At 54.6% G+C, this 17,066-nt stretch overlaps 1 protein-coding gene across 1 annotated transcript in view; it reads right to left on the bottom strand.

Moving 5' to 3' along the window:
- CACNA1A (calcium voltage-gated channel subunit alpha1 A) overlaps window positions 1-17,066 on the bottom strand; it is a 267,197-nt gene that overhangs the window by 1,665 nt on the left and 248,466 nt on the right. Inside the window, exons 41-49 of the mRNA XM_017895048.1 lie at window positions 7,129-7,236; window positions 6,861-6,961; window positions 4,971-5,080; window positions 4,724-4,862; window positions 4,443-4,556; window positions 2,961-2,996; window positions 1,662-1,848; window positions 1,104-1,354; window positions 3-410 (exon numbers count right to left, since the gene is read on the bottom strand). Of these exons, the coding sequence (XP_017750537.1) occupies window positions 3-410; window positions 1,104-1,354; window positions 1,662-1,848; window positions 2,961-2,996; window positions 4,443-4,556; window positions 4,724-4,862; window positions 4,971-5,080; window positions 6,861-6,961; window positions 7,129-7,236 (1,454 nt within the window). The remainder of the gene's footprint in view (window positions 1-2; window positions 411-1,103; window positions 1,355-1,661; window positions 1,849-2,960; window positions 2,997-4,442; window positions 4,557-4,723; window positions 4,863-4,970; window positions 5,081-6,860; window positions 6,962-7,128; window positions 7,237-17,066) is intronic.

Raw genomic sequence — 17,066 nt, 5'->3', positions numbered from 1 at the left:
CCCGGGGGCCTTTCGGACACTTGCGGCCCGGATGCCGGCCACCGGGCCCCACCGTGGCGACAGGCCCTGGGGGACTCGCTCCGGGCCGGGCCTGGGACCCGCCGCTCCATCCTGGGCGAGCGGCCGCTGCTGTGGCCCCCCATGGGCGGCCGATCTCCCGCCAGAGGCTCGGCCGTAGGGCCTGGGTACCTCCGAGGGCCGCTGGTGGCCGCCCGGCCCGGCCTGGCCACCGCCTGCTGCTGCTGCTGCTGCTGCGGGGGACCCGAGCCGCCGGCCTTACGGATCACAGGGGAATAGGACACGTGTGGCCGGGGGGTGGAGGGGGTCTGGGGGAGCTGGCGGCGGCCCCGCCGCGGAGTGCTGGTACCAGATGTTGAGGGGGCTGGGCTTCCACTTACGGAACTACTGCCCTACACGAAAATTGAAACAAAGGAAATCAAAAAAAAAGATACAACAAAATCAAAGGAGACACAGGATTGGGAGGAAGAGAGGGGAGCCAAGGGAGAAGGGCCGGGAGGGGAGGGAGGAGGAGGGGGAGGAGGAGAAGGGGGGGACACAGGACATTTGAATGGAAAAAAGCAACAGCCACAGGGAGGAGGGAGGGGAGGAGGAGGAGTGAGACAAGGAGGGAGGGGAGGAGTCGAAAACCAACACAACAAAGTGAAAAGAGAAATGAGAAATGGAGTTTTGTAAGTTTCGGGGTTAAAATAGCAGAAGTTTCAAAATTACTCACAGGCGTCCAGAAGACAAATCATAATCGAAACAAAAACGGAAGCCGGGTTAAAGGAAAGCGAAAAGTCGGGCGGCGCGGCCCAGAACTCAAATGTGATCCACAACCGAGGAGGAAGCAGCTGCGGGCGGTGGGGAGGGGGCCGCGGGTGGGCAGGGGTGTTGCGGGGACAGCATGGGCAGCCGGTGTGGCGGGGAGCTGTGTCTGCTCCGGCCGCCGGGCACCCCTGTGGCTTGGGGGCAGGATGGGAGGTGGTCACAGCCGGGATCGGGGGACCTTTGCCCAGAGTGGCTGTCGGGTGGGGGGTCCCCTTCTCTCCTCCCTGCCTCCCCGCCCGTGAGCCCAGCCTGGGGTCACTTGCAGCCGCACCCACCTGCCGGTGCGCCATGTGCTCTCGGCCCTCACTGGGCGAGCGGGACCAGCGCTGGTCCCGGGCCCGCGCCCGGCCGTGGTCTGGCCGTTCCTGGGCATAGCGGTCCTTGTCAGGGGGTGGAGGGTGGTGGTGGTGGTGGTGGTGGTGGTGCTGTCGATGCTTCCGATCCTTGGGCCGGCCCCGCTCCTGGTCCCGCTCCTTCGACGGCAGGTCCCCGGATTGAGTGGTCATGCTCAGGTCCGTCCCCAAGCCTGGGCCGGGCGAGAGTCAGACAGACAGGTGGTTGTGAGGGAGAGGTGGTGCACATGCATACACAGGAGGCCACCGGGAGGGTGTAGGGCCCTAAGGATCCCCTAGACCGAGGCAGGTCAGTGGGTCGGGGGAGAGGGCAGTACCTAGGTTCCTGCAGCCACTGCCTGGCCCCCTCTGTCCCCTCTGCATGGAGGCCTTTCCTCTTCTTCAGTGTCTTCCCCGCCCTGCCTTCTCCTCCCCTCTCCTCTGTTCCGCTTGTCCCTGAGCCCCACAGGGCTGCCTATCTGTGTCCATGTCGGTGCCCACCTGTGTCCACGTCAGTGTAGCGGCCCAGGGAGCGCTCAGAGGTGCGATGGCTGCGGTCACGGCGCCGCTGGTGGTGCCGCTGGTTCTCCTCGGGTGGGACCCGCTCCAGTGAGTAGTCATCCAGGCGTCGGGCCTTGGGGCCCAGCACGGAGGCTGAACGCTTCATGGGGCTTGTGTCTGAGATGGTCTGGGGGGCGGGACAGGCCAGTGGGCTGGGGTCAGCAGCTAGCACCAAGTGGTCCCGGTCCTTCCTGCCCCATCGCGGCAGCCTGGCGGCAGCCTTTGGTGACTGGAGTGTGACCATCCTGGGGCAGGGGCCAGGGGGTACTGTGGGGCCTTGGCTCCCCCGATCAATCAGGACTCTGAGTGTGGCCAGGCCTCTGAGGGTGCAGCGTGAGGACTCCTCTGTCCCTCAGAGACAAGACTGCTCCTTTTGAGCCCATCCTGGGTTCTGACCAGAAAGATCTGACCCTCATCCTCCAGCCCCGGGGCCCAGCCAGGGTTGAGCAGCCTCAGGCTGGCCAGAGGGAAGCCCTGCCCTCATATATCCAGGGTGCAAACCTGGGAGCCCCGACTGCTGCCCTCATCCCTGCCCCAGCTTTCTCTCCTAGGAAGGTGAGAAGCCTCCGACTCTGTGGCTGGCTGACCTATGGACTCAGGACCAGGTGCCTGGCAGGGCAGCTCCAGGTCCTCCTGGCTAACAGGGCTGTGCTCACTGCCCCCACAAGTCTGAGTCCTTCTGGTGAGGCCCAAGCTAGGGAGCTCTGGGTGGGGGTGGGGGATACCCAGGCACCTGAGGCTCTGGGGGCCCACTCTTTTCCCCGGTGCTGCACCCCTGGGTCAAGCCCTGACACAGAGGTTTCTCTGCAGCAGGCAGAGGAGGGAGATGGGGCAGATGTCCGCCTCCCAAGGTCCAGCCCAGCTGAGCACTGGTGGCCCTGCTCCAGGTAGGAGCTGCAGGACCAGGGGTCGGTGGGGGTGGTAGGGGAAGAAGCCCCCCAGAAAGAGGTGCAGGGTGGGCCAGGCTCTTGGAGAGCCGGTGTCCTCTGGCATGGGGGGCCCTGAAGAAAAGGGGGTAGGAGTGAGGATGGGGATGGCCCCGCCCACCAGGGCGTATGGGTGGGGGGCACACACAGGACACCACACACAAGGATTGGGCTCCATGGGGGGAGAGGGTGAGATTGGCAAAGAAAGGGTGGGGTCTGGGATCGGTGAGAGATGACGGGACTCCCTGGAGGGGGGGTGGGGAGGAAGAGGGGGCCGGAGCCCTGCTGGGCGCTGGGCAGGCGCAGTACATACACTGAGGTTATTCCCACGTGGCCGGCCCCTTCTCCTCTGTCACAGCCCCATGGGATGGTGCACACAGAAAAAACAGAAAGAAGAAAATAAATATAAAAGGCAAGAGGGAGAGTGAGGAGGTGGTGCATGGAGAAGAAGCCAGGGAGGGGGGTGGCACTGGCATCAAGAGAAATCGGAGGGAGAAGGCAGGAAGGAAAAGAAAAGTTAAAGTCCTGGCGGGTGGGTGTCCTGGGCCCCCAGGGCTGGATGTCCTCCATTCCCATGGGTACAGAGGAGACAGACAGGAGACACAGACAGACAGATGGCAGAGGCACGGGACCGAAAGATGGGACGGTGCAGCCTCGAGCCCCTGGCCCTGGGCTCTTGCTTCATGCGATGCACACCCCAACCCCTGGCTCCAGCCGATGCTCAAAGCTTCCACGTGGTGGCTGTCAGCTGGGCTTGTCCCAACCCTCTCCTGGGGCCCAGCAGCTCGGTCCTGAGGGGGCAGCAGCATGCACACTGGGTGCTCTCCAACCCATGTTCCCAGCAGCCAGAGGCCAGGCCCTCAGGTGACCCTGGTCCAGCCAGGCACAGCACAGCCTCCTGCCCCGTGCAGACGCCGCACACAGCACACAGAAAGCTCGCCACAGCCACACATGCCACGCGCCCGGGCCAGGCTCTTGAAGCCACGCCCTGTTCTCCAGAGGCGGGCTGTGTGCATGGGCCGCTGCTGCTCAGGCCGGGGGGGGGGGCAGCCAGCTATGCCTCTGGGCCCTCTGTCCCATGAGTCCAGGGCAACTGGATCATCTGCAGGTGGGCCTGGCAGCTGGGTGAAGCAGCCACACACAGACACACATCAAGCACACACCCCTGTCCCCCCCAGTGACCCCCACAGAGACCAGACAGAAAATAAGAACCCAGCTGCCCCCAGACCCACCCCAGACTCTGCTACTTCATCCTAGGACCTGTCAAGTTCCTATATACAGACACGTGTGCACGTACATGTGTGCATGTGTGAGTACATGTGCAGTGTGTATATGCCCACGTGCACACGCATGTGTATGCAAGCATCTGAGTAGGCGCACACTGCACATGTGTGCATGCATGTTGAGCATGTGTGTGTGTTTGTGTAGGGGTGATCTTCGCGGCAGGTCTCACCTGGCCCTGTTGAACCCTGCTGCACCCACTAATCTTCCACAACCTCCCCTGTCTGCAACCTCCAACCAGGGCAGCCAGAGACCATTTTGCAGTGGCCACTGCCCTCTGCCCCAGGGGAGCACTTTCCTCTCTGTCCTCTGTGAGGGAGGAGGGTCTGCAGGTGCTCCAGGTGTGGCCAGGTGGCGGGTGGGGCCTGCAGACTGCTTCAGAGGCCCAGGGAGTCTCTACCCAGGCCTGAGTCCGGCAGGGAGGGGATGCACTGGGCTGCTTGTTGCGGGGGGCCCGGCCCCACCTGGTGCAGAGTTAGGGGTCCAGCCCCAGGGCAGTGGTGAAAGCCCTCACCTGGTTCTCTGCAGGGAGGCGGGGCATGGAGGCGGCCCGGCCCTGGCCTTCCATGGGGAGGTAGTGCTCGCTGTCGGAGTAGCCATCTCTGCCCATCTCTCGCATCTCCACGGACTGCGGAGCAGATGGCGAAGCTGGATGAGCCCTGGGGCCTGACCTCCAGATCCCTGGTGTCTGCAGATGGAGGGAGCTGCAGGTGTGTGTGTGTGGGGGGCCCAGATCCCTTCCTCCTGAACCACCCGGGCCCTGGGAGCCATTGGGGAGTCGGGTGACAGAGGCACCTGAGAGTTAGGCTGGCTGTTGGGCATGTCGGTGGGGGGACCTCGTTCTGGGCTCCACGTGCCCGTCTTCTGGAACATCTCCTGGGCACGCTGGGTCACCCAGGACGGGCTCTCCTTGAGGCCGCTTTCGTGAGCCATCCTGCATGGGGGACAGAGGCCGGGGTAGCAGTGGGTGCTTAGGTGGCTTCCAGAACGTGGGGACCGCGACACCCCTGCACTCCACCTCCCTAGCAGGGGCGACACTCACAGGGCTCCTCCTGGGTCCAGTTGGGCAGAGGGGAGGGCGTTCTGGCCAGGTCCCCCTTCCTGCGTTGGGGACGGGGGCTCCATGCGCTGGAACATGAGGGGTGTCCGGTCCTGGGGAAGGGAGCAGAGAGTAGTGTGTGGACAAGGGCAGGGTGGTGGGATGGTGGTACACAGAAGGCATTGCGACATCCCCAGTATACACACACACGCACACTCGGGTCTCATCCATCTAGACCCTTCCAATTCCACACAGAACTGGACCACTTCTCACTCCTCCACCCAAGTCATAGTCCCAGCCTGGTCCCGCCTCCTCATCTCCCACTGCAGGCACCTTCTCCCAGGTCTCCCGCTCCTACCTTCAACCCCACTGTTCCACAAGAGCCACCAGAGGGTGCCCATGAGCACCTGAGTTGGGTCGGATCTTTCCTTTGCTTAGAACCCTCCATGGCTCCCACTTGGGGTAAAAGCCAGAGTCCTTCCTGCAGCTCCCATGGCCCTGAAGGATCTGCCCTGTCACCTCCTTGCCCTTGTCTCCTCCCTGCTCTTTTCCGTCACACTGGCCTCTTTGCTGTTCCCCAAACAACCCAGGCACAGTCCAGCCTTAGAGCCTTTGCACTGGCTGTTCCCTCTGCCTTGAACACCCTTCCAGGTATTTTTGCTTAGCTCACTCTCTCTCCCCTTTTCCTTCAAGCCTTTGCTTACATTTCACCGTCTCAGGGAGGCTCCCCAACTACCCATTTCCCATTGCATCCCCTCCTCCCCTGGGTACTCCTATCTTCTGGATTCTTCTCCACTTTCCCCCATGACACTTCTTTCTCTTTGCTGGATGCTGCACGATTCAGTCATTTGCTGGCATTGGCATTTCCCCCCTTGGAATGTCTGCTCCCTGAGGGCAGGGACTCTGGCCTGTTTTGCCCATGGGTGCACCCCTGAGGACTGAGAACAGCACCCTGCACACAGTAGGTATTCAATAACTGTTGGTGGAGCAGCTGAATGAATCCACATTATGTGTCCTTGGCAAGAACTTTTTTTTTTTTTTTTTTTTTTTTTTGAGATAAGAGTCTTGCTCTATCACCTGGGCTGGAGTGCAGTGGTGTGATCTTGGCTTGCTGCAACCTCCACCTCCCACGTTCAAGTGATTCTCCTGCCTCAGCCTCCCAAGTAGCTGGCACCACAGGTGCATGCCGCCACATGCAGCTAATTTTGTTTGTTTTTTGTAGAGATATGGGTCTTTCTATGTTGCCCAGGCTGGTCTCCCACTCCTGGCCTCAAGTGATCCTCTCATCTTGGCCTCCTAAATAGCTGGGACTACAGGTGTGCACCACCATGCCTTGCTAATGTTTTATTTTGTAGAGATGGAGTCTCACTGTGTTGCCCAGAGTGGTCTCAAACTACTGGCCTCAAACAATCCCTCTGCCCTGGCCTTTCAAAGCACTGAGATTACAGGTGTGAGCTGCTGTGCCCAGCCTCTACTTTTTTTCTTTTTTTTGAGACAGAGTTTCGCTCTTGTTGCCCAGACTGGAGTGCAATGGTACGATCTTGGCTCACCACAACCTCTGCCTCCCAGGTTCAAGCAATTCTCCTGCCTCAGCCTCCTGAGTACCTGGGATTACAGGCGCCCACTACCATGTCCGGCTAATTTTGTATTTTTAGTAGAGACGGGGTTTCTCTATGTTGAGGCTGATCTAGAACTCCTGACCTCAGGTGATCTGCCCGCCTCGGCCTCCCAAGATGCTGGGATTACAGGCCTGAGTCACCGGGCCCGGCCTAGTCCCTACTTTTCAGGGACCTGCCCTGGGGCTTTGCCACCCTCATATTCCAGTTGGTTCCCATGGTGACATGCAAGCCACTGTCCCTAGCCCATATGTCCCCAGAGCGGCGAACAGCGCACCTGCTCCTCGCGCATGGCCTGCAGCTTCTTGGCCTTGCTCTGCCGGTAGTACTCCATGATCATCATGGCCGCGTAGATCTTCCCCACGGTGAGGTCTGTGGCTGGGGGCACACACAAGGCGAGCTCACCATGGGCAGGCCTCCTTAGGGCCCTTGTCCTGAGTCCTTGTGTATATCAGCCGGGGCCGACACTCTTCCCAGGCCTCCTCTTTCCCTCCCCCTCCATGTGTCCTGATGGATCAGATCCCAGGGCTGGGCTCGGCTCTTACACTTGTGAGGTGTGACCAGTAGGTCTAGCGTCTTCTGGGACAGGTTGGGCCAAATCGCCATCATCTCCTTCCGCAGCTCAGCGTCCATTTGCTGTTTGTCGGCTCCTCCTGCAATGGGGGTGCAGACAGACCCTGACTGTCTGCCTGGGTTTCAGCTGGACTCTGGGTCAGCTGCAAAGCCAGAGGCTCCCGAGAACGAGACCCCAATCTTTCTTGTCTCTGTGGGGTCTCCAGTTCCCTGAGGGCCTGGCCCAGAGGAGGCCCTGGGCAGTGCTGCTGCAATGACCTTGTGGGCTCTGGTTCTCGATGGGGCCAGGACCATGAAGCAGCTGTGCAGGAGACAGCCCAACATGGAGAACTGCTGGGCCACCTGGGTCCCAATCTTGTCTCCCAGTTATCAGCTGCATGACTTAGGTTACTCTACCACTTAGTGCCTCAGTTTCTCCATCTGTGAGATGGAGACAATAGCAAGAGTACTTGCCTCACCTGGTTTTTTTTTTTTTTTTTTTGAGATGGAGTTTCACTCTTGTTGCCCAGGCTGGAGTGCAATGGCACGATCTCAGTTCACTGCAACCTCTGCCTCCTGGGTTCAAGCGATTCTCCTGCCTCAGCCTCCCGAGTAGCTGGGATTACAGGTGTGCGCCACCACGCCCGACTAATTTTGTATTTTTACTAGAGACAGGGGTTTCACCATGTTGGCCAGGCTAGTCTCGAACTCCTGACCTCAGATGATCCACCCTCCTCAGCCTCCCAAAGTGCTGGGATTACAGGCATGAGCCACTGTACCCAGCTTATTATTTAAAAAAAAAATTTTTAAACCTATCTTTCTATCTATCTATTTATCTATCATCTATTGATTGATCGATCGATTGACAGGGTCTTGCGCTATTGCCCAGGCTGTGGCACTATCCTTGTTCACCGAAGCCTCGAGCTCCTGGGCTCAGGCAATCCACCCACGTCAGCCTCTTGAGTAGCTGGTTCTATGGGTGCACACCACCACGCCTGGCTAATATTTTTTTGTTTTTGGTTTTGTAGAGAGTGGGTCTCACTGTGTTACCCGGGGTGATCTCAAACTCCTGGACTCAAGTGATCCTCCTGCTTCAGCCTCCAAAGACACTGGGAATACAGGCATGAGCCACTGCACCAGGGGCCAGGCTATTTAACTGTCACAGCGGGACCCTCCCAAGTTCTCTGTCTGTTGCATGGCTGGTGATGTTATGGACAGTGTCTGTCCCCTCAGGCCTGTCCCTAAGTGACTCTGAAGAAATGAGCTCCCTGTCAGTCCATGAAGGACATCTAACAAGAGTGCATGAATCTTAAATTCATCTGAGAAAAAAAAAAGGAAATTAAAAAAAAAAAAAAAAAAAAAAACCGAGTGGGAGAACCTTTATTGGTTTGTGCCAGCGAGATCCTGGGGCTATTTGTTTCACAGCTCGGCCTCATCTGCCCTGATACATCAGACTGGCTCCCACTTCTACTAATGTTTCAGGGCCCCAAATCCTGGGCACAGGGGTGCTGTTCCAGACATTGGTCAGTAGGTTTGGAAGGAACATTAACCCACAGCCACGGTGGGATACATGCGGAGCATGAAGACTTTTTTTGGGGCCAAACATTAACCCTGTAGTTGCTGGATTGTGAGGGGAAGTCCAGGAAGTCTGGGGAAGGGCAGGGGCTAGCTACCAGCTGCTAGAAAGGTATTTCAATAGTATTCTATTTTATTTTTATTTTTAAAATTTTATTATTTATTTATTTATTTTTTGAGACAGAGTCTCACTCTGTCACCCAGGCTGGAGTGCAATGGTGCGATCTCAGCTCACTGCAACCTACGCCTCCTGGATTCAAGTGATTCTCCTGCCTCAGCCTCCGGAGTAGCTGGGATTACAGGCGCCCGCCACCATACCCGGCTAATTTTTTGTATTTCTATTAGAGATGGGGTTTCACTATGTTGGCCAGGCTGGTCTCGAACTCCTGACCTCGTGATCCGCCCACCTCAGCCTCCCAAAGTGCTGGGATTACAAATGTGAGCCACCGCGCCCGGCCTATTTTCATTTTTTTAAATAGGCTCTTACTGTGTCTCCCAGGCTGGGGTGAAGTGATGGGATCCTGGCTCACTGCAGCCTTGAACTCCTGGGCTCCAGATATCTGGCCTCAGCCTCTTGTTTCTTTCTTTCTTTTTTTTTTTTTGAGACAGAGTCTTGCTCTGTCTTTCTCAGGCTGGGGTGCAGTGGCATGATCTTGGCTCACTGCAGCCTCTACCTCCCAGGTTCATGCGATTCTCCTGTGTCAGCCTCCCGAGTAGCTGGGATTACAGGCATGTGCCACCACACCCAGCTAATTTTGTANATCTGGCCTCAGCCTCTTGTTTCTTTCTTTCTTTTTTTTTTTTTGAGACAGAGTCTTGCTCTGTCTTTCTCAGGCTGGGGTGCAGTGGCATGATCTTGGCTCACTGCAGCCTCTACCTCCCAGGTTCATGCGATTCTCCTGTGTCAGCCTCCCGAGTAGCTGGGATTACAGGCATGTGCCACCACACCCAGCTAATTTTGTATTTTTATTTATTTTTATTTATTTATTTATTTTTGAGACGGAGTCTCGCTCTGTCGCCCAGGCTGGAGTGCAGTGGCTGGATCTCAGTTCACTGCAAGCTCTGCCTCCCGGGTTCCTGCCATTCTCCTGCCTCAGCCTCCCGAGTAGCTGGGACTACAGGTGCCCACCATCTCGCCCGGCTTTTTTTTTTTTTTTTTTTTTTGCATTTTTAGTAGAGACAAGGTTTCACCGGGTTAGCCGGGATGGTCTTGATCTCCTGACCTCGTGATCCGCCTGTCTCGGCCTCCCAAAGTGCTGGGATTACAGGTGTGAGCCACCGCGCCCGGCCTAATTTTGTATTTTTAGTAGAGATGGGGTTTCACCATGTTGGCCAGGCTAGTCTCCAACTCCTGACCTCAGGTGATCCACCTGCCTCAGCCTTCCAAATTGCTGGGATTACAGGAGTGATATACCACGCCTGGCCTCCTCAGCCTCTTGCATCGCTGAGACTACAAGAGTGTGCCACCACATTTGGCTAATCTTCTTTATTTATTTATTTATTTTTTTGTCTTGCTGTGTTGCCCAAGCTGGTCTTAAATTCCTGACTTCAAATGATCCTCATGCCTCAGCCTCCCAAACTTCTCGGATTACAGGCGTGAGCCACTGAATCTCTGTACCTGGCTCTTGACATCAACCTATAACAGTTTTTCTTCCCTCATGGGGAGCGGCTGGAATTTGTGGCTATGTTTATTGTCTACTATAGCCAAGTGAGGTGCCCTCAGTCTCTGTGGCCCCTTCTCAGAGACAGAGAAAGAAGAAAACATGACATTTCCTATTAAAAGTTACTTTATCAGCCTGAGCAACATAGGGAGACCCTGTCTTTAAGAAAAAAAATAAATTAGCTCAGTCTCCTGAGTAACTGGGCCTACAGGCACATACCATCATGCCTGGATAATGAAAATTAATTAATTAATTAATTATTTTTGGGACAGAATCTCACTCTATTGCCCAGGCTGGAGTGCAATGGCACCATCTTGGCTCACGGCAACCTCCGCCTCCCAGGTTCAAGCGATTCTCCTGCCTCGGCCTCCCGAGTAGCTGGGATTACAGACACATGCCACTGTGCCCGGCTAATTTTTTGTATTTTTAGTAGAGATGGGGTTTCACCATATTGGCCAGGCTAGTCTTGAACTCCTGACCTCAAGTGATCCGCCCACCTCGGCCTCCCAAAATGCTGGGATTACAGGCGTGAGCCATCCCGCCTGGCTGAAAATGTTTTTTTTTTTTGTAGTCCTGGGGTCTCATTATGTTGCCCAGGCTGATCTCAAACTTGTGGCCTCAAGCAGTCCTCCTGCCTTGGCCTCCCAAAGCACTGGGATTACAGGTGTGAGCCACTGCACCCAGCCTCAAGTACAGAATTATTATATTAACACTGGGACTGTCAGGAATAGGAGGTGTCTCTGCAAGTGGGCAAGAGTCACCCACGAACGGTTCATGTTCCCAGGTGGGGCTGCCCAAGGCTGTCTACCTTCCCGCTCTCATCCTCATGCCTTTGGTAAACATTCTCTGTGGCGGGGTCTGTCCTGTGCACTGTAGGGCATTCGGCACCATCCCCAACCTCCACACATAGTCTCTCTTCACCTTGCAATCCTGGAGTACTGTCCACGGATTAGTATGTGGGCCGCCCGCCCAGTGTAGAACGCCCTTGCTGTGAGCGCTCGGCAGAAGTCAGAACGTCACTGTGGGCTGCTATTTGGATATTGCTAACTGGGCTTACGTTTAATATGCTAATTGATTCAGGCAGGTGGTTGGCTCTGCCCTCAATGCCTGGGGTCGGGGGCTTCCAAGAGGATAGGGACCAGCCTGGCCAACATGGTGAAACCCTGTCTCTAGTAAAAACACAAAAATTAGCTGGGCGTGGTGGCGCATACCTGTAATCCCAACTACTCGGGAGGCTGAGGCAGGAGAATTGCTTGAACCCGGGAGGCGGAGACTGCAGTGGTGAGCTGAGATTGAGCCACTGCACTCCAGCCTGGGAAACAGAAAGAGACTCCATCTCAAAAAACAAAACAAAACAAAACAAAACAAAACAGATTCTTCTGGGCAGAGAGAACAGAGGGGTGGGTGGGAGAGAGAAACAGATGGACAGGGAAGAGAGAGAGAGAGACAGAGACAGAGAGAATGAGATGGACCTGCCCACTTTCTCCCAATCTCCAGCAATGAATGGTGGCACCACTTTCGAGAATCTGAAGAATGATTGAGGTTAATCTGTCCCCCCTTGAGGCCCCTTAACCTGCTGGAAAGGAAGCTCAGTGTGCTTAGAAAGTGAACTGAACTGTGAAAACAAAGCGTGTTATGCTCTCTTGAGACTCGCATCTGCTCAAAGGGCTGCCATTAGTACCACTCTTCCATTGTTCTCCCCACGCCCTCCTGACCTTCTTTAACCTCGAGAGCCTGGCTCAGCTGTGGAACGCCAGGATGAGGCCTGGCACTCACTGAGGATAAGAGGTGGAGGGGCCCCTGGCTCAGAAACCTGGGGAATCGGCCGGGCATGGTGGCTCATGCCTGTAATCCCAGCACTTTGGGAGGCCAAGGCGGGAGGAACATGAGGTCAGGAAATTGAGACCATCCTGGCTGATACGGTGAAACCCCGTCTCTACTAAAAATACAAAAAACTAGCCGGGCGAGGTGGCGGACACCTGTAGTCCCAGCTACTCTGGAGGGTGAGGCAGGAGAATGGCGTAAACCCGGGAGGCAGAGGTTGCAGTGAGCTGAGATCGCACCACTGCACTCCAGCCTGGGCGACAGAGCGAGACTCCGTCTCAAAAAAATAAAAAATAAAATAAAGAAAAGAAATCTGGGAAATCATTGTCTTCAGGGAACTCAGTGGCGTCTGGGTTATAAGTAACAACTGTGACAGCCAAATGCAGGGAGATCTCCGGGAGTCTTTGAAGCCCTCAGGAAGGGAATCCAGTAGGTGTCATACAGGCTGGACTTCCTGGGGTTCTGAGCAGTGAGGACTAGCTCAGCAGGCTGGTGTTGTCCAAACCCTGCACATTGCAGTGGAAGGATTGGTCCTTGACTTGCTCCTAGGAGGTGATCTTTAAGCCTTTGAAATGTCCTGCCTGAAAATAGTGTCTGTATTTAGCAAGGGGCCTTGGGCCACACTGTATAGTTCTTTTTTTTTTTTTTTTTTTTTTTGAGTCTCGCTGTGTCTCCCAGGCTGGAGTGCAGTGGCGCGATCTTGGCTCACTGCAAGCTCCGCCTCCCAGGTTCACACCATTCTCCTGCCTCAGCCTCCCGAGTAACTGGGACTACAGGCGCCTGCCACCACGCCCAGCTAAGTTTTTGTATTTTTTAGTATAGACGGGGTTTCACCGTGTTAGCCAGGATGGTCTCGATCTTCTCACCTCGTGATCCACCCACCTTGGCCTCCCAAAGTGCTGGGATTACAAGCGTGAGCCACCACGCCCAGCCTTTTTTTTTTTTTTTTTTTTTTAATCGAGTCTCGCTCTGTTGCTCAGGCTGGACAGTGCTGTGGCGTGATCTCAGCTTACTGCAAACTGCAAGCTCTGCCTCCTGGGTTCACACCATTCTCCTGCCTCAGCCTCCCAAGTAGCTGGGACTACAGGCTCCCACCACTACACCCAGCTAATTTTTTTTTGTATTTTTTAGTAGAGATGGGGTTTCACCATGTTAGCCACGATGGTCTCAATCTCCTGACCTCATGATCCAACCGCCTTGGCCTCCCAAAGTGCTGGGGTAACAGGCGTGAGCCACCCCATGCCTGGCCTTTTTTTTAAAAAAAAAAAAAAAAAAAAAGAGATAGTGTCTCACTATGTTGCCCAGGCTGATCTCAAACCCCTGGCCTCATATGATTACAGGTGTGAGTCACCGTACCTGGCCCATAGAGTTCATTCTATTTATTTATTTTGAGATGGAGTTTTTGCTCTGTTGCCCAGGCTGGAGTGCAATAGTGTGATCTCGGCTCACTGCAACCTCTGCCTCCTAGGTTCAGGTGATTTTCCTGCCTCAGCTTTCTGAGTAGCTGGGATTACAGGCGCCCACCACCACGCCTGGTTAATTTTCCATACAGTTAATTCTAACAATGTGATTTATAGTTGGGGTCTTGAGCCACGTGGTATCAGTTTGACCTTTTGAGGGACTGGAGACTGAGTAACTATGGTCAGCCCTGCCTGCATGACAAACCCTCAATAAAAACCCTGGGGCACCAAGGCTCAGGTGAGCTTCCCTGGTTGGCAGTACACAGTGCGTGTTGTCACACATTGCAAGGAGAATTAAGTGTTGTCTGCACAACTCCACTGGGAGCAGACAACTGGAAGCTCATGTCTGGTGTCTCCTGGACCCTTCCCCAGATCCCCTTCCTTTGCACATTTTATGTTTTTGGATTTTGTTTGTTTGTTTGAGACAGAGTCTTGCTCTGTCACCCAGACTGGAGTGCAGTGGCACGATCTCGGCTTAATGTAGCTCTGTCTCCTGGGTTCAAGGGATGCTCGTGCCTCAGACTCTGGAGTAGCTGGGACTACAGGCATGTGCCACCGCACCCGACTAATTTTTTTTTTTTTTTTTTGATACAGAGTTTTGCTCTTGTCACCCAGGTTGGAGCGCAATGGCACGGTCTCAGCTCACTGCAACCTCCACCTCCCAGGTTCGTGTGATTCTCCTGGCTCAGCCTCCTGAGTAGCTGGGATTACAGGAGACTGGCACCATGCCTAATTTGTGTATTTTTGGTAGAGATGGGGTTTTGCCATGTTGGCCAGGGTGGTCTCAAACTTATGACCTCAAGTGATCTGCCCAACTTGCCCTCCCAAAGTGCCGAGATTACAGGTGTGAACCACCACACCTGGCCCTTTGCAGATTTTTTTTTTTTTTTCTAATAGATTCTCACTCTATCCAGCTTGGAGTGCAGTGGCAGGATCTCAGCCCACTACAACCTCTGCCTCCCGGGTTCAAGTGATTCTCCTACCCTAGCCTTCCAAGTAGCTGGGATTACTGGCGCCAGCCACCACGCCTGGCTAATTTTTGTATTTTTAATAGAGACAGGGTTTCACCATGTTGGTCAGGCTGGTCTCGAACTGTGTGACCTTAAGCAATCTGCCCATTTCACCCTCCCAAAGTGCTGGGATTACAGGCGTGAGCCACCGCGCCCGGCCCTTTGCAGATTTTAATCTGTATTCTTTCACTACAATAAACTGTGAGTATAAAAACTTTTCTTAGTTCTGAGTTCTTCCAGGGGATCACTGAACCTGTGGGTGGTTTTAGGACCCCTGAACACAGATTCTCAGAGTGCCACAGCAGCTGAGTTATGATGGCATTACATGCGAAGAGTGGGGGCGTTGTTAGATGCATTGTACAGATGAAGGAACTGTGGTAGGCAGAATTCAAACCTGCCCTTCCACCAAGATTCTGTTTATTCAAACACTAATCTAGGGATCACTGCCCAGGCTATGAAGGGACTTTGCAGATACAATTAAAATACCAGAGGCCCGGTGAGGTGGCTCATGCCTGTAATCCCAGCACTTTGGGAGGCTGAGGCAGGCAGATCACGAGGTCGGGAGATCGAGATTATCCTGCTAAAATGGTGAACCCCCCGTCTCTACTAAAAATACAAAAAATTAGCCGGGCGTGGTGGCGCATGCCTGTAATACCAGCTACTCGGGAGGCTGAGGCAGAAGAATCACTTGAACCTGGGAGGTGGAGGTTGCAGGGAGCCGAGATTGCACCACTGCACTCTAGCCTGGGTGACAGTATGAGACTCCGTTTCAAAAAAAAAAAAAAAATGCTGGGCACGGTGGCTCAAGCCTGTAATCCCAGCACTTTGGGAGGCTGAGGCGGGTGGATCACCTGAGGTCAGGAATTCAAAACCAGCCTGGCCAACCTCGTGAAACCCTGTCTCTACTACAAATACAAAATACAAAAAGAATTAGCTGGGCGTGGTGGCAGGCACTTGTAGTCTCAGCTACTCAGGAGGCTGAGGCAGGAGAATTGCTTGAACCTGGGAGGCAGAGGTTGCAGTGAACTGAGATCATACCACTACACTCCAGCCTTGGCAACAAGAGCAAAACTCTGTCTCAAGAAAAAAAGTTAAAATATCAAGTCAGCTGACCTCAAAATACAGAGATGATCAGGGTAGGCCTGCCCCAATCAGGTGAGCCCTTGAAAAGCACAATATTCTGTCTGCTTGATGGCAGATGGGGAAGTTGGAGAGAATGGGAGCACATGGAGGATACATGCACTTCCAGGAGCAAAAAGCTAAAAAGCCAGTGATAAAACAAGATCTCAGTCCTACAGCCACAAGGACTTGAATTCTGCCAACACCTGAATGAACCTGGAAGTACATTCTCCCCCACATCCTCCAGAGAGGAGCCCAGCTTGGCTGACACCTTGATTTCAGCCTCGTGAGACCCTCAGCAGACAGCCCAGTACAGCTTCTTGGACTTCTGACCTACGGGACTGTGAACTGACAAATGGGTGTGTCTTAAGCCGCTATGTCTGTGGTCATCACATAGCTCACTGCAGTCTTGACCTCCTGGTCCCCAGTGATCTTCCCACTCCAGCCTCCCAAGTAGCTGGGACTACAGGTGCCCATCACCACACCTGGCTAATTTTAAAATTTTCTATAGAGATGGGGTCTCTCTGTGTTCGCCAGGCTGGTCTTGAACTCCTGGCCTCAAGTGATCCTCCTGCCTCAGCCTCCCAAAGTGCTGGGATTACAGGTGTGAGCTACCGCACCCAGCGTTTTTTTTTTTTTTGAGACAGAGTCTTGCTCTGTCACCCAGACTGAAGTGCAGTGGCGCAATCTTGGCTCACTGCAACCTCCACCTCTCGGATTCAAGCAATTTCTCCTGCCTTGGCCTCCTGAGTAGTTGGGACTACCAGCATGTGCCACCATACCTGGCTAATTTTTTGTATTTTTAGTAGAGACGAGGTTTCACCATGTTAGTCAGGATGGTCTCGATCTCTTGACCTCGTGATCCGCCTGCCTTGGCCTCCCAAGGTGCTTGGATTACAGGCGTGAGCCACCGTCCCTGGCCTCAGCGTTTTTTTTTTTTTTTTTTTTTTTGAGACAGAGTCTTGCTCTGTCACCCAGCTTGGAGTTCAGTGGTGCAATCTTGGCTCACTGCAACCTCTGTCTCCCGGGTTCAAGAGATTCTCCTGCCTCAGCCTCCAGAGTAGCTGGGGTTACAGGCGCCCACCATGACACCCGGAATTTTTATATTTTTGGTAGAGATGTGGTTTCACCATGTTGGCTAGGCTGGTCTTGAACTCCTGACCTCGTGATCCACCCACCTTGGCCTCCCAAAGTCCTGGGATTACAGGTGTAAGCCACCGCGCCCAGCCCCTTCCCAGCTTAAAAAAAATTTTTTTTTTCTTTTTCTTTTTGTTGTTTTGAG

The sequence above is a fragment of the Rhinopithecus bieti genome, unplaced genomic scaffold (genome assembly GCF_001698545.2).
Source record: "Rhinopithecus bieti isolate Rb0 unplaced genomic scaffold, ASM169854v2 scaffold_26199, whole genome shotgun sequence".
In the NCBI taxonomy this organism is placed as follows: Eukaryota; Metazoa; Chordata; class Mammalia; order Primates; family Cercopithecidae; genus Rhinopithecus; species Rhinopithecus bieti.
The sequence above is the reverse complement of the archived record's forward strand: the minus strand, read 5'-3'. Positions and strand labels throughout refer to the sequence as shown.